The 18,462-nt window shown below is 40.5% G+C and overlaps 1 protein-coding gene across 4 annotated transcripts in view; it reads right to left on the reverse strand.

Moving 5' to 3' along the window:
* Positions 1-18,195, reverse strand: part of Grm1 (glutamate metabotropic receptor 1) — a 410,258-nt gene extending 392,063 nt beyond the window's left edge. For 2 of the 4 annotated variants that reach the window (XM_021174013.2, XM_029482996.2), the window contains exons 1-2: positions 18,110-18,195; positions 15,643-16,660 (exon numbers count right to left, since the gene is read on the reverse strand). In XM_021174013.2, the coding sequence (XP_021029672.1) occupies positions 15,643-16,342 (700 nt within the window). In that variant the 5' untranslated portion in view covers positions 16,343-16,660; positions 18,110-18,195. Of the gene's footprint in view, positions 1-15,642; positions 16,945-18,109 lie in introns of those variants that run through there. The other 2 variants (XM_029482994.2, XM_021174014.2) reach the window with 1 other exon arrangement.
* Positions 18,196-18,462: the final 267 nt, after the last annotated feature.

Raw genomic sequence — 18,462 nt, forward strand, 5'->3', positions numbered from 1 at the left:
TAAACTCTTCTTTGTTATATTATACTTTTATGAAGATAAATTTAAAAAATAATAATTTATGTAGAATTCAATAGGGAAACAAATGCCTCCAAAGTTTCTGGGTTTAGGAGTTAGGAGTCTGGCATTCTTCTTTACACCAGTAAGGAGGAGGAAGCCATGGGAGCTCTGAAGTCATCAAAGCCTTTAGAGAATAAACTGGAAACAAAGCTCTCCTGACCTAACCCAGATGAGCACTGACTAGGTGTGTACAAGGTGAAAGGGACTCGTGGGGTGAGAGTTGGGAAGATGCCAGTGCACAACCCCAAGCTGAGGCCTTACTCTGCAGCAGTTTCCACCTGACCAGGAGTGATGCTCTACTTCAGGGAAAGATAAGCTCCTGAAGGAAGGTGTTCGTATATCTGAAAACCAAATAACTACAAAGCCACACATAGCAATCATTTGCATCATTTTTAAAAAATCATTAAAGGGTTAAAAACAACAATGAATAGATTGAAACGCTAATAGGATTTATGAAATAGATACATTATTAAAGACATTTTTCTCCTTAATTTCGAGAGAAAACATCAGACATATGACACACAGATGATGCTGAAGGAAATAATTCATAATTCTGTGACATAGAACATGCATTTTGTCATCAAAAGATCATGAGCACAAAGGGCTTCACAACGTGGTCCGTGAACCAGCACCTGAGAACCGAGAAGAAAGTCAAACCTTTGGGCCCACCCAGACCCACCAAGTCAGAGCCTGTGCCTTAAGAAGCTCCCAGATGATCCATCGGCACACTAAGGTTGCAGAGGATTCGGCTGGTACCTTGTTCTGCACCCAGAGAGCCTAAAAATAGCCTGCTGAAAGGGAGTATATAAGCACTTCAAAAATAAATCACTCCCTTGATTTCTTTTCCATTTTTTAATAAGCAATTGGTTTCACGTAAGATTTTACTTTAAAATCACAGAGCAAGGATCTCACACACTGAACTTAACCTGAGCATGCACCAACAGAGAAGTGCCTAGCCAGTATGGCCTTGGTGGAAATTGAGTGACATGGTTTCTGCCCCTAAGACAGGGACCGGTGTGACCCTCCACAAGTGTCCAAGGCTGCTGTGGCATGTAAGCCTTGTTTGTGTAATAATGAACATATTTTCTGTACCCACTAGCAATAGGGAACTCTTTCCTTCCAAGGAATGTCCACCCTGTTAACCTTAGTGAATCCATGATAATTAGAAGCAGCAGTCCAGGATTGAGGGTGTGGTTATGTCTAAACAACATGGTAAAGCTGGGGCCCTCAGGACAGCCCTTAAGGCTATAGGAAAGAGCTCTAAATACATGAATTCAAAAATACATAATCTCTCAACTATGCAAGAAATAAGGATGCAATATTAATTACATGAGGGGCTTCATGAATCTAAAGGAACAAAAGTAGCTGCACTGAGAGACAACTTGTTAGAAAATTACTAAGAAAGGGGATAAAGAAATTTAGGGCATGGTGATCACAGGAGATTCCACCCATGTAATTTTTTTTTTGTTTGTTTATGCTTGCAAAGGCAGACAGATTCCTGAGTTCAGGGTCAGCCTATGACAGAGCTAGGTTAGGCTCAGGCTTGGTGGAAATCACACCCAAGGAGTTTATCAACTGTGCTTAACAAAGGCAAATAGATCACTGAATTCCTTTGCAATGTTAAGAAAAACTGTATCCTTGCAGACTGGTAAGGGCTGAGGTCATGAAATGATAATCTATAAGATAATTTAAAGGAAAACCTGTAGTAAATGACTGGATTGATATGTAAAATAAAAGACTGGACCTGTGTTCTGCAGGAGATGGGCTATCCAGATGATTTTTTTCTGGATAAAAAGAGAGAACTGCTTGCAGAACTGATACACCAACAGACAGTCAGACAGACAGACAGACAGACAGACAGAGACAGATACACAAAAACATACACACAGACACACAGACAGAAACACACACACAAGCAAGCAGGACATGGACAAAGAGATCTCTTAGAATAGCAAGCAAGCACAATATAGGCAGAGAATTTTCCAGAGAGAAAACAACATAGAGAGAAGCAGAAGTTGACTTTGAGTCATCCTTCCACTGTTCCCAGACATCCCTATTCTCAGAACCCTTCTCCAAGCCAAGGCTAGTCCTTGGTAGAAAAGAAAAATTTCTGGCATTTCTAGTCCACTACCCCAAAGAATAATTCAGCTCTTGCATACATTAATGCATAGTCCCTCCTTTGCCTGTTGTGTTTTAATTTATTGGCAATCCGTGACAAAATAAAAAACGATTAGATATTTTTGATGTGTCATCATCATCATCATAAACAATAATACTATAGTAAATCCTGCAGCCTTTGGCTCAAGTGAGGATGATGCAGAAGATTGCATTGTGGGTACTGACTCTACTTACACACTCAATAAAGCCAAATGCTAAAATAATTGGAGTAGTTCGAAGATGACCATCATGAAGATATAGCTGTGATTGGCAGCTTCTATGTGTTGTGAAGTACCAGAGGTCATTTCGCACTTGTAGACAAAAAGGCTAAAGTTGGACAGAACGTTTCCTTTTTATGTTAACTACCTTTTCCTTTTCACACCTTCATGTCTGTGTACAATGAATTTTGATTCCTCTTGTCCCCAACCTCTCTTATCTTTCATCCAATCCTGTTCATCTCCACTACTCCCAAGCCCCTCCTATTTAATCTCCATTCTTCCCAAGCCCTTTCCATCTTTGGTTTTCTTTGCTTTGTAATGCAAGGTTTCCCTGGGGACCCCCACATCAGAGGCCTACATCCTGCTCCAGGCTTTAAGTAGTTACTGGGGATTGAACTCCGGTCTTCCTATTTGCACAGCCACGACTTTAAGGAGAGATCCACCTCACAGCACAAAACTTTTCTATGCAGAAAAGTTGTAGAGAAGAGTGCTTGAGAAGTGATCACAGAACAGGGTCGGGTACCCTCTGCAGTATCGTTAGCCTGTCCTTGCTTAGCTTGGGCTCTCTGAGCTTATACATCATTTCCTTGGGAGCATTCTGGGATCTTCTTTGTGCTTGTACTTACATGTTTGTCCTGTGTTTGAGAATATAATTGTGTCTAGAACATCCTCTTTTCCATTCAAGGCACTGGGCAGGCTCACTGTGGTACTGGTGAATTTATAGAACCTCCTTTCTGGAAAGTACTGTTTCAATTACTAACATAGAGGGAACAAGTATTTTATCCACCGCCTAACTTTCTCTGTTCTTGCCTGGACTTCTTGGGTCATAATTCCTTAATCAGGATCTAAGTCAACCTGACCACTGCAACTCTTATAAAGGAAAGCATATAACTGGTGATTGCTTATTGGTTCAGAGGTTCAGTCCATTACCATCATGGCAGGAAGCATGGCAGCATGCAGGTAGGCATCATGCTGGACAAGTAGCTGAGATTTCTATAACCAGATTCACAGGCATCAGGAAGAAAGGCCACTGGGCTTTTTGAAACCTCAAAACCCACCCCCAGGGATAGATTTCCATTAGCAAAGCCACACCTCCTATTTTTTTTCAAATAGTGCCACTCCTTAGTGACTCAATATTCCAACCTATGAGATTTTGGGGACCACTCTTATTTGAACTACCACAACTAGCATTTGGCTCCCCAAAAAGTAAAATTGAAGCATTTTACAATTATAAAATCAAGTGTGAAAAAAATGTTTTATGGTAGAAGAAGCTAATATCTATTCATATAAACTAGAACATTTCCTGTGATTAAGCATAATATTTAGTCTTCAGCTTCCTCATAGAGAAAAGAAAAATAGTATGTGTGGTGGTACTGTGATGAAGAGACGATGTGTTATCAAATGGTTTCATGGAATTAAAGAGTACAAGGGTGTTTTTTGTTTGTTTATTTTTGTTTTTCACTGAATAGCACAGTAAGTAATGTTTTCAACAAATGTGAAAAATTTAATGTTATTTATATTTATAGTCCAACCTTCAATAAATAAAAAAAGGAAAGATTCATACACAGTTTAGAAAAGGCCATTCTTCACGAAGACTAAGCAAAGACAGATGCATGATGTTCTGGAAACCTAATTTTATGAAGAGAGTGAGGCTGCAGATGACGATATGAAGACATAATGAACATCAATTCCCTCACCTGATCTGCAGCAAGGGCTGAATAAAGGATAATTCTAGGCTTTGATCTCTGGTAAACAAAGGAAGATTTTGCTATTTGGGACACTATGCCAGCATGTGACCAAGACAATAAACTGCCAGGAAAGCTGGGACCCTTTTCTTATGTCTGGGGCTGTACTTTGATGGAGAAAATATCAGAACATGTGAACTGAAACTGCTGAAACTGTACCCTGTGGCCTCAGACGAGCCCCATGAAACTTTCTCAGATTGGCTTTTTTTCTTCCTGTCATTGGGTCAGTGTAGGCCACCAAATAGTGTCTTCAATCATTTCCTCTTCTTCCTCAAACGTAGCTCCCTCCCACTCCAAGAAATGACCGTGGAAGGATGGCCACACAAGATCTCTCCTTGCTTCCTCAGCAGCCTTGCTTCATGGGTTCTCTTCAGATCTTCCCTTTCCAGTCACTCTTATCCAGAAGCCTTTAATAGGGCTGTGCCTTTGCAATCCCATGAGGTATTTCCACCTCTCTACCTGCCATTGTGTCCTACACTTTCCTTCTCTGGAGTTCTAGGAACAAAACAGCATTTCATCTGACTCTAGTTTCTTCTAACCTCAGCCCTGCCAGTGGATTTAGAAGGCAACAAATACTGGAAGGCTTGAGGCTAGGTGAAAGTGAAGACTGCTTGCTGTGGTCTGAAAGTCCCTCAGCATTAATGTTGAATAAAAATAAAAAAAAAAAAATCCCCATTGTGCTGGTATTCAAGTAGGGCCATTGGGAAAGTGCGAAAGTTATGTGAGTTCTGTCCTTCTGACCAGACAAGTGTCTTTCAAAATGGTGGAAGAACTACTGTAGCTCTTCTCACCCTTCTACCTTTCTGCCAAGAGAAAATATGAAATTTAACACTCTGTCAGATACAGCAAGTCATAAAATTAGAGAGCATCCCTAATCAGACTCCAAAACCCCTGTTACCTTCCTCTTGAACTTCTCATCCTCTAAAACTGTGATAATTAATTTATGTTGTTTAAGGCCAGGCATGGTGCCTTATTCCTTTAATCCCAGCACTTGGGAGGCAAAATCAGATGGATCTCTATGAGTTTAAGGCCATCCCTGTCTATATAGTAAGTTCCAGGCCATCAAGGGCTATTTAGTGAAACCCTGTCTCAAAATATATAAACATATGAGTTAATTACTTAGTGTAGTTTATAAGTTATCCAATTTCAGTTACTTTATTATACCAGCATCCAAGACTTAAAATAACACTAGTACAGGGCATTGCGTTCATAGCGCCTTTCTTGTCAGCTTGATTTACCCTCAACACTCTTTTCCTTTACTTTCCATAATACCTAGCTTTTCTGGTTCTTCATATTTCTCCTTTTATCTGTCTATATTATCTTACTCATTCATTTTCCTCAAAGTTCATCCCTTGACTGTCTTACCTCTTCATTTTACTTCTTATCTATTGGTAGCTTAATCCTATGTTGTGGGTCTAGCCTCAGAGACCTCTAACAAATCTCAAACCTCCCTCCCTCTCCAGATATTGAGACTATAGAATCTCTTGGCTTCATTTTCCCATAAATGCATAAGACTTAACCAGCCTACATTTATTTCAGACTTGGTTCTACAAAATGCCATACTTGGAGTCATTCTAGACGTCTTTCCCTTTGACCCTCAAAACTTTTCAAGCACCAAATCCTAACTTACCTACCCTATGTCTTTCAAGTCCACCCTCTCTTGTATCTTTCCATGGATACTTCCTTTATCGAAACTCTTAACATCTCTTGACTAATTAATCTATTAACTAAATTGGTTGTGTTTCTCTAGAACATACTCCAACCAATCATATCTTCCTAGCTTGTTTCCATGAGTCCCTTTCATACTCTGTAGTCTCTAAACATTTCACAGCACCACTTTCTAAAACAAAAATATTGTCCTGGTCTCTCTGTGTCTGAAGCTCTTCATTGGTTCATCATTTGTATGGTATATAGTCCGAGTCTGAATTCCTTGGTTTGATGAGTGTATCTCACCATGACCTAGGCCTTTCTTCTCTTCTCCAGTCCATAATCTCTATAACTAGCAAGTTCTTTAGTTCCTTGGGTACTAATTGTATTCTATATCAGTGTTTCTGCTCATATTCTCATCTTCTGATGGAGGGGACCATAGATATTACCTCCACTGCAAGGCCCCTGTAAATCCTTCTTCCTACTCTTTCCCTAGACACTCTACTTTCTGTGATCTCCCTACTTACTACCTGTTCCTACCACCATATTATATAAGCATAATGCTAATCACTACATGGTGAATGAAATAGAAGGACTATTGTCCTCATGTCCCTGTTCTTTCATCACTAGAGTTGACTTCTGGCACAGAGAAAGCACCCACTAAGTCTTCAGTTTCCTTAGAAATTTGACAGCAACTTCTTTACCAACAAAGCAATACTTGTTGACAAAAAGTGAAAATAGCAAGTGGTGTGCTTCTTTGTTCAGGAACAGAGGTCTCAATTTGTCTGTTGTAAAGTATCTGCACTATTTCAATACTCAAAATCACCTTAGGAACTTTACTGTGAATTGCCTCCCTATTGAACATACTATTGACAATTGGCTTATTGCTTTTTTTTCTCTCTCTTTCCTTCGCTTTAAACACAAAACAGTATGAAATATGGTAGGCCCTCAGCTACTTCAGGAGGTTGTAATCAGAGGATTGCTTAGTCCAAGAATTCCTGAACAGCCTTACCATATTTCTAAATAAATAAATAAATCGGATAATAGAGAAAACTGGATTTGATAAGAGCAGTGTAACACAATGATTAACCAAAGGGCTTACACTCAAGGACACAGTCAGTAGATATGATTATTATGAAAGGATAGATTTGGGTATGCAGGTCAGTGTTAGAAAGTCATTAAGACATATCTCTCCCCTTATTTTCACACTCCCACCCCAAAATATTCCCACACCCCCTTCTCACAGGTTCAACTATGTTAAGTGACTCTTAGTTCCAGCGAGTAGGAAACATGATAAAAAAGAACAGCATGTAACATTTTGGTGAGCTCTCTTGTTGTGCCTCATCCATACAATAAAACTATGGGATTTTCTGTTGTACCCTTTACCCCTAATGAATGAAAAATAGTGACTGATTTCTAATTTTCTCAACATGAAAATTTATATGGAATAACTACTCAAAATTGAAATTTTTCTTTCTCTGAAACAATGACATAAGATGACCTATCTACAAGATGGTTAACAAGCACAAATAACAGGATAGAGTAGCTCAGATATAAGACCAGAACCAGACCAAGCAAAAGGAAAAAAGTCACCTGGCTCCTTCATGGATATGAGAAAGGTTAGAGCAAGAAACTTGGGGACAAAAGAAGTAGGAAAAGAAACCACTGTGAGGCCCCTCCTACCAACTGACTCAGAGGCAGACACCCACAGCCAAACAGTGGACTGAGCTTGGGTACTCTTATAGAAGAATAGGGGAGAGGATTGCAAACCTTAAAGAGATGGAAACTCCACAGGAAGACCAACAGAAATAACTAACCTGGACACTTGGGGCTCTCAGAAACTGAACAATCAACCAAAGAACATACATGGGTTGGACCTACGCCTCTCCACACATATGTAGCAGATGTGCAGCTTGGTCTTCATGTGGATCTCAAACAAGTGGAGTGGGGACCATCCTAAAAGCTGTTTCCTGTACATGGGATATATTCTTCTAGCTGGGCTGCCTTGTCTAGCCTGAGCAGAAGAGGAAGTTCCTAGCCTCCCAGAGACTTGAAGTGCCATGGTAGGGGGATATACTCAGGGAGGCCCACCTACTCAGAGGAGAAGGGGAGAGGGAGGTGGGGAAATAATTGTGGGAGGGGTGACCAGGGGAGGGAGGGAGGGAGGGAGGGAGGGAGGAGCAGTGAGCAGGATGCAAAGTGAATAAGAAATAAATAAATAATAACTATCAGGAAAGGAAGGAAGGAAGGAAGGAAGGAAGGAAGGAAGGAAGGAAGGAAGGAAGGAAGGAAGGAAGGAAGGAAGGAAAGGAGGGAGGGAGGGAGGGAGGGAGGGAGGGAGGGAGGGAGGGAGGGAGGGAGGGAGGAAACTGTGCTGTTCAAAGACTCTTTGTTATTTACAGGTCCAAGTTCAAAGTAGAGCACATTTTGTAATACCAAGGTGCCAGGCTGTGGTCAGGGGAAGAGGGCTGCAGGAGTGAAGGTAAAGGACATAGAGCTATTTCAACTAACCACGAAGATCAAGATTGTATCAATGAATATTATTGTCATCTAAAATTAAAACAGGAGTCAACTCTGGCAGGATGGCACTCAGCTGTGAGAATGGGTTTGCAAGACATTGCTCAGAAGCTGATGAACTGCAGCAGCATAGTTGGGTACAATGAAACATGGTGATGATGACAAGAACATCACATCTGGGCAGTCTACAAGGATGGGTCATGTGAGCTTTAAATAACCATGGCTTTAATCTAAGTTGCTACAGGCTTTGCTACCAATGAATGCCATGGTCTTGGGTGCATCATTTATATTAATGTGTGGCCCTAGTTTATTCATTTGAAACACGAAAATTTTTTCTGAAATCTATACCAAATTCTGTACTTTTAATCATGGATTTCATTTCATCTTCAGAATCTGGGTTTGGGGTCAAGCATCCAGACACCATTAACTGGTTTCTTGTACTAGTTCACTACTGTTGAACTGAGAAAATGTCATGTCTCTGGTAGAAGTTTAATAAAGTAACTGAGTAACAGATATGTATTGCAGCTCCTTGTTTTGCAAAATACTGTGGTACAATCAATAATACAACATGCAGCATCATTCTTAGTTTACAAATAAATCTGAGATGCATACAGTGTTTCCCCATAGTTTTTTGGGCATCTGTTTCAGAAAGTGATGCTCTTCTTGGCACCTGTTGTACAATTTATAAATATGAACCCTATAATGCATTCTCATTAAATTTACTTTAAGACAAGAATGACAAGTTACAGTTTATGAATCGAATACAGATCATTGTTTGGATAAATAAATATTATTAGAAAGAAAAAAATCCAAGGGCCTATATCAACTTATTTATCTCTAGTTCTTCTAATAGTTTAAGACTCTATGACAATAATATTAGTAATGATAACAGTTATTTTTATTGTTATTTTAAGTTATGTTCTTAACACCTAGAAAAGTATGTGATTTCATAGTTGACTCATGTGTTCATTAGTAAATTTTGTTAGAAAGGAAATAGGCCAGATATGGTGCCCATTCTCCTAACTTGTAAGGTTGAAGTAAGAGAATTAAATTTTGAGTCAGTCTGGCTACATAGTGAATTCTGGACACTCTGAATCTCTGACATTAAAAGATAAAGAACTGTTATTCGGTAACCAAAGAATTTATGTTCCTCGAATTATTTTGTTTTACTTGCCAATTAAGGCTTTTATTTGAATTGCTTAAGAATTTGTTATAAAACTAACCATGTTTCCCTGAACCAGTAACATATTGGCTATGAAGTTAACAAAAGAGAAAAACCTAAAATCAATACATGAGGAATTCTTAGCACCAAGTTTCTTCTTGAATCAATAATTTTTTATAAAAACATTACTATTATATTTGGTATAACAGTACCACCAGGTTAAGAAAGCAAATATTACTGTAAGAATAAAACATATTTCACATAAGTTAAAATTTAAGGTGTGGACATTTATGAAGAATTGTTAAGAGTATATGAAATAAGTAAATATTTCTATATAAATTCAAAATCTGATTGTAATTCTCAGAGGAGTGAGACAGAGATCATTTTGACAAGGCTTTATATCCTGCCTTCAATTTGTTTTCTTCAGTTGCAGTTTCTATGGAAATTGACAACCATGGTGAAATGTTGCTTCCAATGTAAAAATCAGAACAGTGTGAACTATGAATTTGACCCCTTTGGTTGTAGCGACTCAGCAAATTACTGTGTTCTCTACCCTCCCACATCAATTAACACTCAAGACAGTTCCCCACAGGCATACACACAGGTCAATTGAATCTAGGCAATTCTTCAGTGGGGGCTTTCCTCTCAGAGGATTCTAGGCTATGTCAAGTTGACAATTAAAGCTAGCACTTAGAAAATGGGTTTGATAAATATAGCCAATATAAAAGAAAACAAAGATAAACATTCAAAGGTATCAAGTCAGGGCTATTTGGAGTAAAAATTATGTTTATAAGCTATATCCAGACACAAAATAACCTGAAGCTTATGATTACTTTGTGTATTCAGATAAAATGTCTCGTTCCCTTTCTCTGATGGAAATTTGGAGATTATGTAGCCTGGTTTGCAAAATTCACAAACATAGAATACAAAAGGTTGGGATTTGAAGAAACTAATGCCTGAGCATAAAATATACAGGTGAATGAACTACAAGGTTCTGCATGGATAGAAACACCTTTAGTAAGTTGCAAATTAAGTGTCTCTCTGGCTTTTCAACTCCTTCTCTTGCTAATGACTGGTAAAGTCAGTTCTCTTTGAATCAGGTTGAATTTGGCTTGGGCATGCTTTACTTGAAACCCCAACTGAATCATGGCAAGATCCTGCGTTACTTGACCTTCATGTTCATAAAGACTCAAGGAATCCAAGAGCAGTCACTACTGTCTTTAGTTTTGATTCCTGGCCCCGACTTACCACTCAAAGCAATTACACCTGTTTATTTTCCTGGTCATAGACTTTCAATGCTAATGTAGCTTTTACAAGTGTTATATTGCTAAATAAAATCTGAACTAAAATGCCCTTGTTTCCAGCTATTAATTATACCAAAATATTTTCTTTCAGTGTTTCCTAAACATTTACAAATTTGTGTTTACAAATGGTTAAGCTGCAATAAATAGTATCTGTCTGTAGATTATTTCCCAAGTGGCCAACTCTACCCTCTCTAGACTATAAACTACCTGGTAACTGAGACCTCTCTCAAAAACCCTACAGTTTTTGTGCAGTGAATGTTCACATGTAGACTGTCTGTTGCAATGGCTCTTTGTTTAAACTACACATAGTTATTTATGCACCTACCAGGTGGTATGGTTTGGAATGGAAGGACATACTCTCAGGGCCCTTAACATCAGCCTAAGTAAATGCTGGCAGTATCCAGAAAGCAGTTCACTGATTCAGGGTTTAGTGCCTGTTGTTACCACCTGACCACAAAAAGCCAGGATGCTCAGGTGAATTAACATCCTAGAATGTACTTCTAGGTTACAAAAGCAGACATAAGAAAAATAACATTTAAATGGAAAGCATCCTATTTCTACTTTTGAATAAAATACTAGTAATAGTAACAAAAATTAACAGATGCTCAGGGATGGAAGGCAGCAGGACATGGCTACAGTTAATAGCACAGAATTTAAAGAAACTTTGAGATATTAATTTGTGTAACATCTGCTTGAAATCAGCAATGAGGACAAGGAAAACAAAAAGTAGAACAGGTGAGCAAATGAAGGGGTGAGGAGAGAATCTCTGGCGATAAATTTCACCTAGAAGAGGAATCTGGGTTGCCTCAAATGACTCCTAATCATAGAGAAAGGCAGGCTGGAAACTTCAGGGTGTCAGTTTCAGGTGAACCGAGAGTCATGTGCAGCTCTGTTTCTGAAATCATCTCACTGGAATACTTACGGCATTAAACAGTCTAGAGCTTGAACAAGGGAAGTGTGGTGGTAGGCTTAGCATCTTTAACTTGGTCTAAATAAATAAAAAAGTCTCTCAAAACACTCCTATTCCTTGCTATATGATAAAATAGAACAATTCATTGGAAGAACTTCCTAAGAAATAGATTGCAATCAAGACAGTAAAAAGGCCTAAAGATGCTAGAAAACAGATAGAAACTATACCAGGAGATACAGTCACATAGAAGATAGTATATGTAAATTTGTGGGGAAAATATGCTTAATTTATGTATCTATGACTAAGACGGATTTCCTCTGATACAATTAGATTTTAAATTGTTTCATATCAAATGGAAAAATGTTCCTAAAAAAGGAAAAAAAAGTCAGACATCAAAAAGATGTCCTAATAAAGTCAGACAGCATACAAACTGTAGGTGCATGTCAGAAGCAATATAGAACCGCAATGACACCCAACCCAACAAAAAGATACCCTAAGGTAGACATTTGCCGAATGGGAAGTGGACATTAAAGTCACTGCTTCTCTGCCTACCTGAGAGGAAAGTTCTTAAACAAAAGTCTCAAAGCAACTGAAAACAAAAACCAGTCCTAAAGAAAACCTACTGAAGCTATAAACTCAAAGAACACTCAAAGAACTTTCCCAAAGGTTTGAACTTAATCACCTGAAATTGTTACTTTTAGAAGCTGGTTTGTACAGACTCTTGAAGTGATTGATTTGACTTCTGCCCAGCAATCTTTGTTCCATCAGAAGAATGGAATAAAATGTCCTTGGCTGAGATAGTCTTCTTAGAAGTGGCTATTTTAGTACCCTCCGTATCGCATATTTAAAGACACACATTTCAAGTGAGCATCCACAGTGGGTCTGAATCTTATCGATACATAACCAGGTCCAATATCCCTCTTCCCCTACAGCCTCCCCAGTGTTTTGGAAACAATCAACAACTGTTTCTGGGGCTTCCACTGAAGGAACTATGTGTACTGTGTCCCTCATGTCAGTTGAACTGACAGTTGTCTTCGAGAGAAGTTCAATACAAGTAATGGAAGCTTGAAAGCCAAGTAAAAGAATGTAACTACTAAATTCCAATGGTGAAAAAGAAAACAGAAAATACCTTAGAGCTTATTTCAATGTGAAATAAAGTGATAATTTACTATAAAACAACTTGGACAATGAACAGACGCTCCATCCTATGCTTTTTAAAGCTACCAAAATTAATTATAAAAATTAAAGTATGCTAGTATAGCTGTTTCTGATGTGAGTTGTACTAGGTTTGTTCCTGATAAAAGAAACACAGGTAAATTGACTAGTGAGTAGCTGGTTTGGAAAGGAGAGATAAAGGTTGCTGGAGGCCCCAGGATTTCTAAGCTCCAAATTGATAAATTAGGACCAGCAGTCTCCCTTACTGAACAGTGCCCAGATGGCAGAGACAGCCCTAGTATGTGGTCTTCACAGCTTCTTAACAGAAAACTGTCACCAGCATGTGACCCCATCCGTCTGAAGGCAGGAAAATTACTATGTGAAGCAAGGAAGTTCCAACCACAGTCCCTGAGAAGCAGAGGGTAAAGCCTCAGGAAAAATAAATTTTCTGTTAGTCCTCACTTGAAGGAGCTCAACAAAATTTCTTTGGAGGTCAAAGAAAACAAAAGCAATTTGATTTTCACAGGTAATCTGTGTTGTAGAAGGAGAAATAAAATCCCAATAAAAAGAAGACAGATAGTGTATGTAAGTGACAAAGTGACGGGTGTAATCTTGATAATAAATGTCCAAGTTTGCTCTGATCGGGCTCTCTGAGCAGCATGTGCCCTTGAATTAATTATGGTGTGGAGACGCAGTATTTTCCATACAACTCCAATCAGGAGGCAGAAAGGAAACAAAACAACCCAAACTAAGATGTAGGTGACATCAAGGTATGTACTTCCACAACTAAACTAGCAAATCCAAGTCCAGTTCATTTCCAAAACATGATCCTCTTGTCAGAAGACAATCATGACTATCAGGTTTTTGACAAAGTAATGTTTTTGGAAACCAGACTTAAGAGAGGACGGGTTCCTGTTGGTTTCCTACCACAAGTAAAACATAATAGAATATGAAAATTATATTTTATAAAAATGATTGATTATCAACCCCTCCTGAAAAAAGGACTCATATTTCTGATATTGGTAACCAACTACTAAGGTCAAGAGCTGTAGACATACTAAATTTTCAAATGAATCCCATTCAGTCTAGGTTTCGCTATTCCTTGTTGATTGGCCTCTCCAGTGCTGATAGTTCACACACTGCAACTTGTACTTTCAAAAGACTCTATCTAGAAACTAGGAAATGCTATAAAAATCAAACATAGTAAATAAGCATTAAGCCTTAAAATGTAAGGAATTAACTGCTGGAGTTAAATTTTGGTTTAAAGAATTTGTGTTCAAAAGAGATCTGAAAGGGCATCACTAAAAACCAAGGCCCAGGAGCAAGAATCAGGAAACAGAAGGGTTTGTGTTTCCCTTTTCCCATCAGCAAAGTCTGAATTCATGTGTAAATCTTCATGACTTTAGTTTGTTTTGAAAACTCTGTTCTCTTTATCAATCGAAGCACCTATTACATTATGCCTATAATTCCTTTAATAACTGAATATTGAGCATTTTAATGAAGCTATATCTATGTCCTTTCTTTACTATTTTGATTTTATGAAATATGAATGTAATGCCTTTCAGTCTTTTGTTCATGTCAAATCAATATTTGTCAATTGTTGTCTTAGAAGTTAATTTATAGTCAGGTGCTCAGTTTTCTTATAAAACCTATAGAGAAGTTAGAATCCATAAACTCAAAAATCTCATTATATCCAAAACTCCATATAAGCTTTAATGAACATAGGAAGGAATCTTTAATGTAAAAAGTCTCCAAGAATTCAAATCTATAATATTCTGGGGGGGGGGGGGAATCAAAGTTTTAACCTCAGGTCAAACTACTTCATTTAGAAAAAAGAAAAACCACTTTAATTCTGATATCTGCTGTCCTCTTGTTGGAAATTTCTAATTAGTCTCTCCTTGGTCTCTCTTTAAATTCTGAAGAACAGGGTCGCAATGTTGAGGGCTCTAAACCCAAACTCAGCACCAAGATAGTCTCAGCAGCATTTCTTGTACAAATAAGTTGGAAAGGTGGGGTGTATAAGTTGGGCACACAAAAGAAGGGAAATAAACAACTGGTTTAAAATATTTGATTTTTGTATGTAAGGTATCCCAGAATTTAAAATGGGCCTTTCTGATATCCAGCAGAGGATGAATGGATGCCCAGTTCCCAGGGAAGTTTTGTGTGTGAGAGACTAGGAGCACCAGAGGACAATAGAGCATACCTTCAGCTAAGACAAAATAAAATTTACAAGCTCACCTTTCAAATCCACAGTAAAAGACTCTCTGTGTGTGTGTGTGTGTGTGTGTGTGTGTGTGTGTGTGTGTGTGTGTCTGTGTGTCTGTGTGTGTCTGTGTGTGTCTGTGTCTGTGTGTGTTACTCACTTTGATTAGCCTGTTAGGACTGGGAAACCACTGACCACTCATTGAAGGGAAATGCAACACCTGAGCCTTAGACCAATAATAAGTCTACCGAATACAAACACAGACTACCAGGGGACAGCACCTTAAGATCAGAAGTCAGATCTTCAGCTGGACACCTTTGCATGCAGTTTCCATATCTTTTCTTTTCCTCCTACCCCAACAACACCCTGGAATGTGGTTTTACTGCACTGTAATTATCGGGGGAAAGAAGATAAAAAGCAGTGCCTAGGTGGGCGTGCACTGCGAAGGGTAAAGTCAGCTTCCCGCTGTGCTAGAAATAAACAGAGACTACATTCACTATGCTCCTGGACACAAACCATACAATTCCTTGGCTCTTGGTAGTTTTCTTCCCCAAATAGAGTGCCTACCTTCTGTGTGGACTGCAGAGACATAGGTCCAGTTGTAACGCTTGACGATATCAAGCATCGCCCTTGCCTGCAAAGTGTCAGAAGGGACCACCCTCAGGAAGTATTTGTACAAAGTTTTGTCGCTCAGGTCTATACTCGTGGCAGAATAGGCGATTTGTGGGATGTCGAACAGCTGCAGAAGATTCTGGACTTGAATGGCCACAGAGCTGGAGCCAGGGCCGATCACTCCAGCAATAGGCTTCTTAGTCCTGCCTGGGGGTAGGGTCTGGCCATCAGGCAGGCAGCGGTTCAGTCCATCCTTCTCATCTCGGATGGAAATCAGGGAGTCTCTGATGAACTCAATGCTCTGTTCCAGAGCCACAGAAGAGTGCCAGCAGGAGTCCCGGATCTCACTGCCCAGAGTGATGTTGGGCAGGAGCACCGGGTCCGCATTAATCTTATCTAATGTGTGGAACATGGCCTCCACCCTCTGGATACCATACTGTTCTCTGATCTCCCCACACTTCCTTTCCGGTACCTTTTCAGCTGGAGGCTGGTGATGGACTGAGAAGAGGGCTCCAATGATGACATCTCCGTCCATTCTCGCCACAGAGCGCTGGGACGAGGCACCTGCCAGCAGTACTTTTCTGTCAGGCATCCTGGGCAAAATGGACATCTCCAAAAAGATCATTGGGAAGAAAATCAAGAGGAGCCGGACCATTGTGGCGAAGACGCGGTCCACCGCAGGCAAGCCACGTTCCCACGCCGGTCCCGCCTGCAGGTTCCCAGCGCGAACCACCCTGACGCCCGCCGCTGTCTTTTGCCGCTTCGTGCCTTTAGCCAATACAACTGGTTCAACGCTTCTCAGTCTCCACCACCGCCCCTCTCCCCTCCGCTTCTTCCTGCTGGTCCTCCACGACCGCTCCCAAACCCTAAGGGTGTTCTTCCAGAAAATCAAGTCGCGGATTTTTCACTGGTGCCCGAAGGTGTGTGAATCAGGTGTGCAATGAGCGGCGCGTTAGTGGCCGTAAGCTGGACGCTGATGATGGAAAAAGAGGGAAGTCAATGCCAGGCTACCAGAGGAATTGTATTTTAAACTCCAGCGTCTGGGATGCTAAATATTGTCCGGTCCGCTTCACCTCAACAAATCCTTCAAAAACAGCTAGAGGCATCTCTGGTCAATGATGAAAGTGTGCCCTGCTTGCCTGCTACACTCGGGTCCTTTGAGGTGCAAAGCCCTGCTGACCCGCCCCCTCCTCCAGCCTCAGGTCCTCTCGGTTCCTTCAAACCTACCAAGCTTTCTCAGGTGATGGGGGCGTCAAGGGGAGGGACGGAAAAGAGGGGAGGAGCTAAGTTCTTCAACCTCAGAGAACTTTCCTGGTTTTGAAAAGATCAACTTTTTTCCCAGAAGAAATTTTGAGAACTCCTTGGGAGGTAGAAGCGTTGTTTTTAAAAAGCAACTCAAACAATGGGAACACCTTTTATTTTAACACTTAAGGGTTGAAGAGACCCTGACACACAATTTTAGTAGTAAATGTAAATGCGACAGCTTGTGAAAAAGCCATATTAGTTACTAAGGCAACGCCTGGTAGCCTCCCTGTGTTGGGGCTTGCTATATTGCACCCCCTAAGAAATGAAGCTTACTGTAGATGTTCAAGGAGGAGTACAGAAGGTAACTTGCTTTTCGAGATGGGGTTGAGGAATAGGAGGGTATCCTGCATCCGCCTATGTATCGGAACCCTTGGGGCTTTGCATCACTGTAAAAATGGAAGAAAGGTAGCTAGGCATGGGGGTTGCCTTTGGCACAACCGCCTGAGCCACTCAAATGTCAGAACCCTGGACAGCGCTCAGAGCTAGGAGGCGACACCTTCCCTTGCAGAGCCAGGAAATTCTTGACCTCCCCTCCTTCCTTCGCATTCTACACTCGCGCGCGCGCGCGCGCACACACACACACACACACACACACACACTCACACACACACACACTCACACACACACACACACACACACACACACACTCACACACACACACACACACACACACACACACACACACACACTTTCTATCGCTTCTCTAGCATCTCTCCACCCTCATTCTCTTCGCCTGGCTGTTCTGCAGCTTTATTCCCCAATCCAAGTGCTTTGAGGGTAGAGGCACCTGCGGGGCTGAAGTTGGCTCTCTCTCCCATCCCTCCCCGATCCCTTTCTCAAGGTGAGAGTCAAGATTAAAAAGGGGGCATCGGGAGCAGGCAGGGAATGAAAGCGCAGGAGGCAAGGCACAAAAGGGGGTGGGATCAAGCCAGACGCCCAGCGCTCTTCACTGCTTCTCAGACATGAAGGACTCAAAGAGATAAATAAACCAAGATCCTCCTAGATCCAGGAGAAAATCGGATAGATTAGAGCAGTACCTTCCGTTCCGGGGTGGGCTTCATCGCGGAAAGACATCCGCTCACCTGGGCCAGTTTGGGGTATGTACTTCAAGACCTACCTGAGTCCGGGTAGACAGAGCTATTGGTCCCAGGTCAGAGGACTGCAGCCGCCCTCGGTTCGCAGACACCTCAGCTCCAAATCAGACGGTGCAAGGATGCCATCTGGGCTGTACACTAGTGCCCTCTTTCTTCAACACTATTATACCGCAAGGGAAAAAAAAACCCGGGGGGGGGAGGAGAAGTTAAAAAAAAAAAAAAGGAAAAGAAAAGAAAAAGCAGGTCACCCAAGGTTTGTCTAATATCTAATGTATTTAAAAAGTCATTTGATAGAGGAAAAGGAGAAGCTAGAGAATATAGGCGCTGGCATTTGTCAACTACTGTACTATCTCTGAGAGGACTTAAAGAGGCTACC

The sequence above is a fragment of the Mus caroli genome, unplaced genomic scaffold, assembly GCF_978045245.1.
Source record: "Mus caroli unplaced genomic scaffold, Mus_caroli_1 scaffold_9, whole genome shotgun sequence".
Classification (NCBI taxonomy): domain Eukaryota; kingdom Metazoa; phylum Chordata; class Mammalia; order Rodentia; family Muridae; genus Mus; species Mus caroli.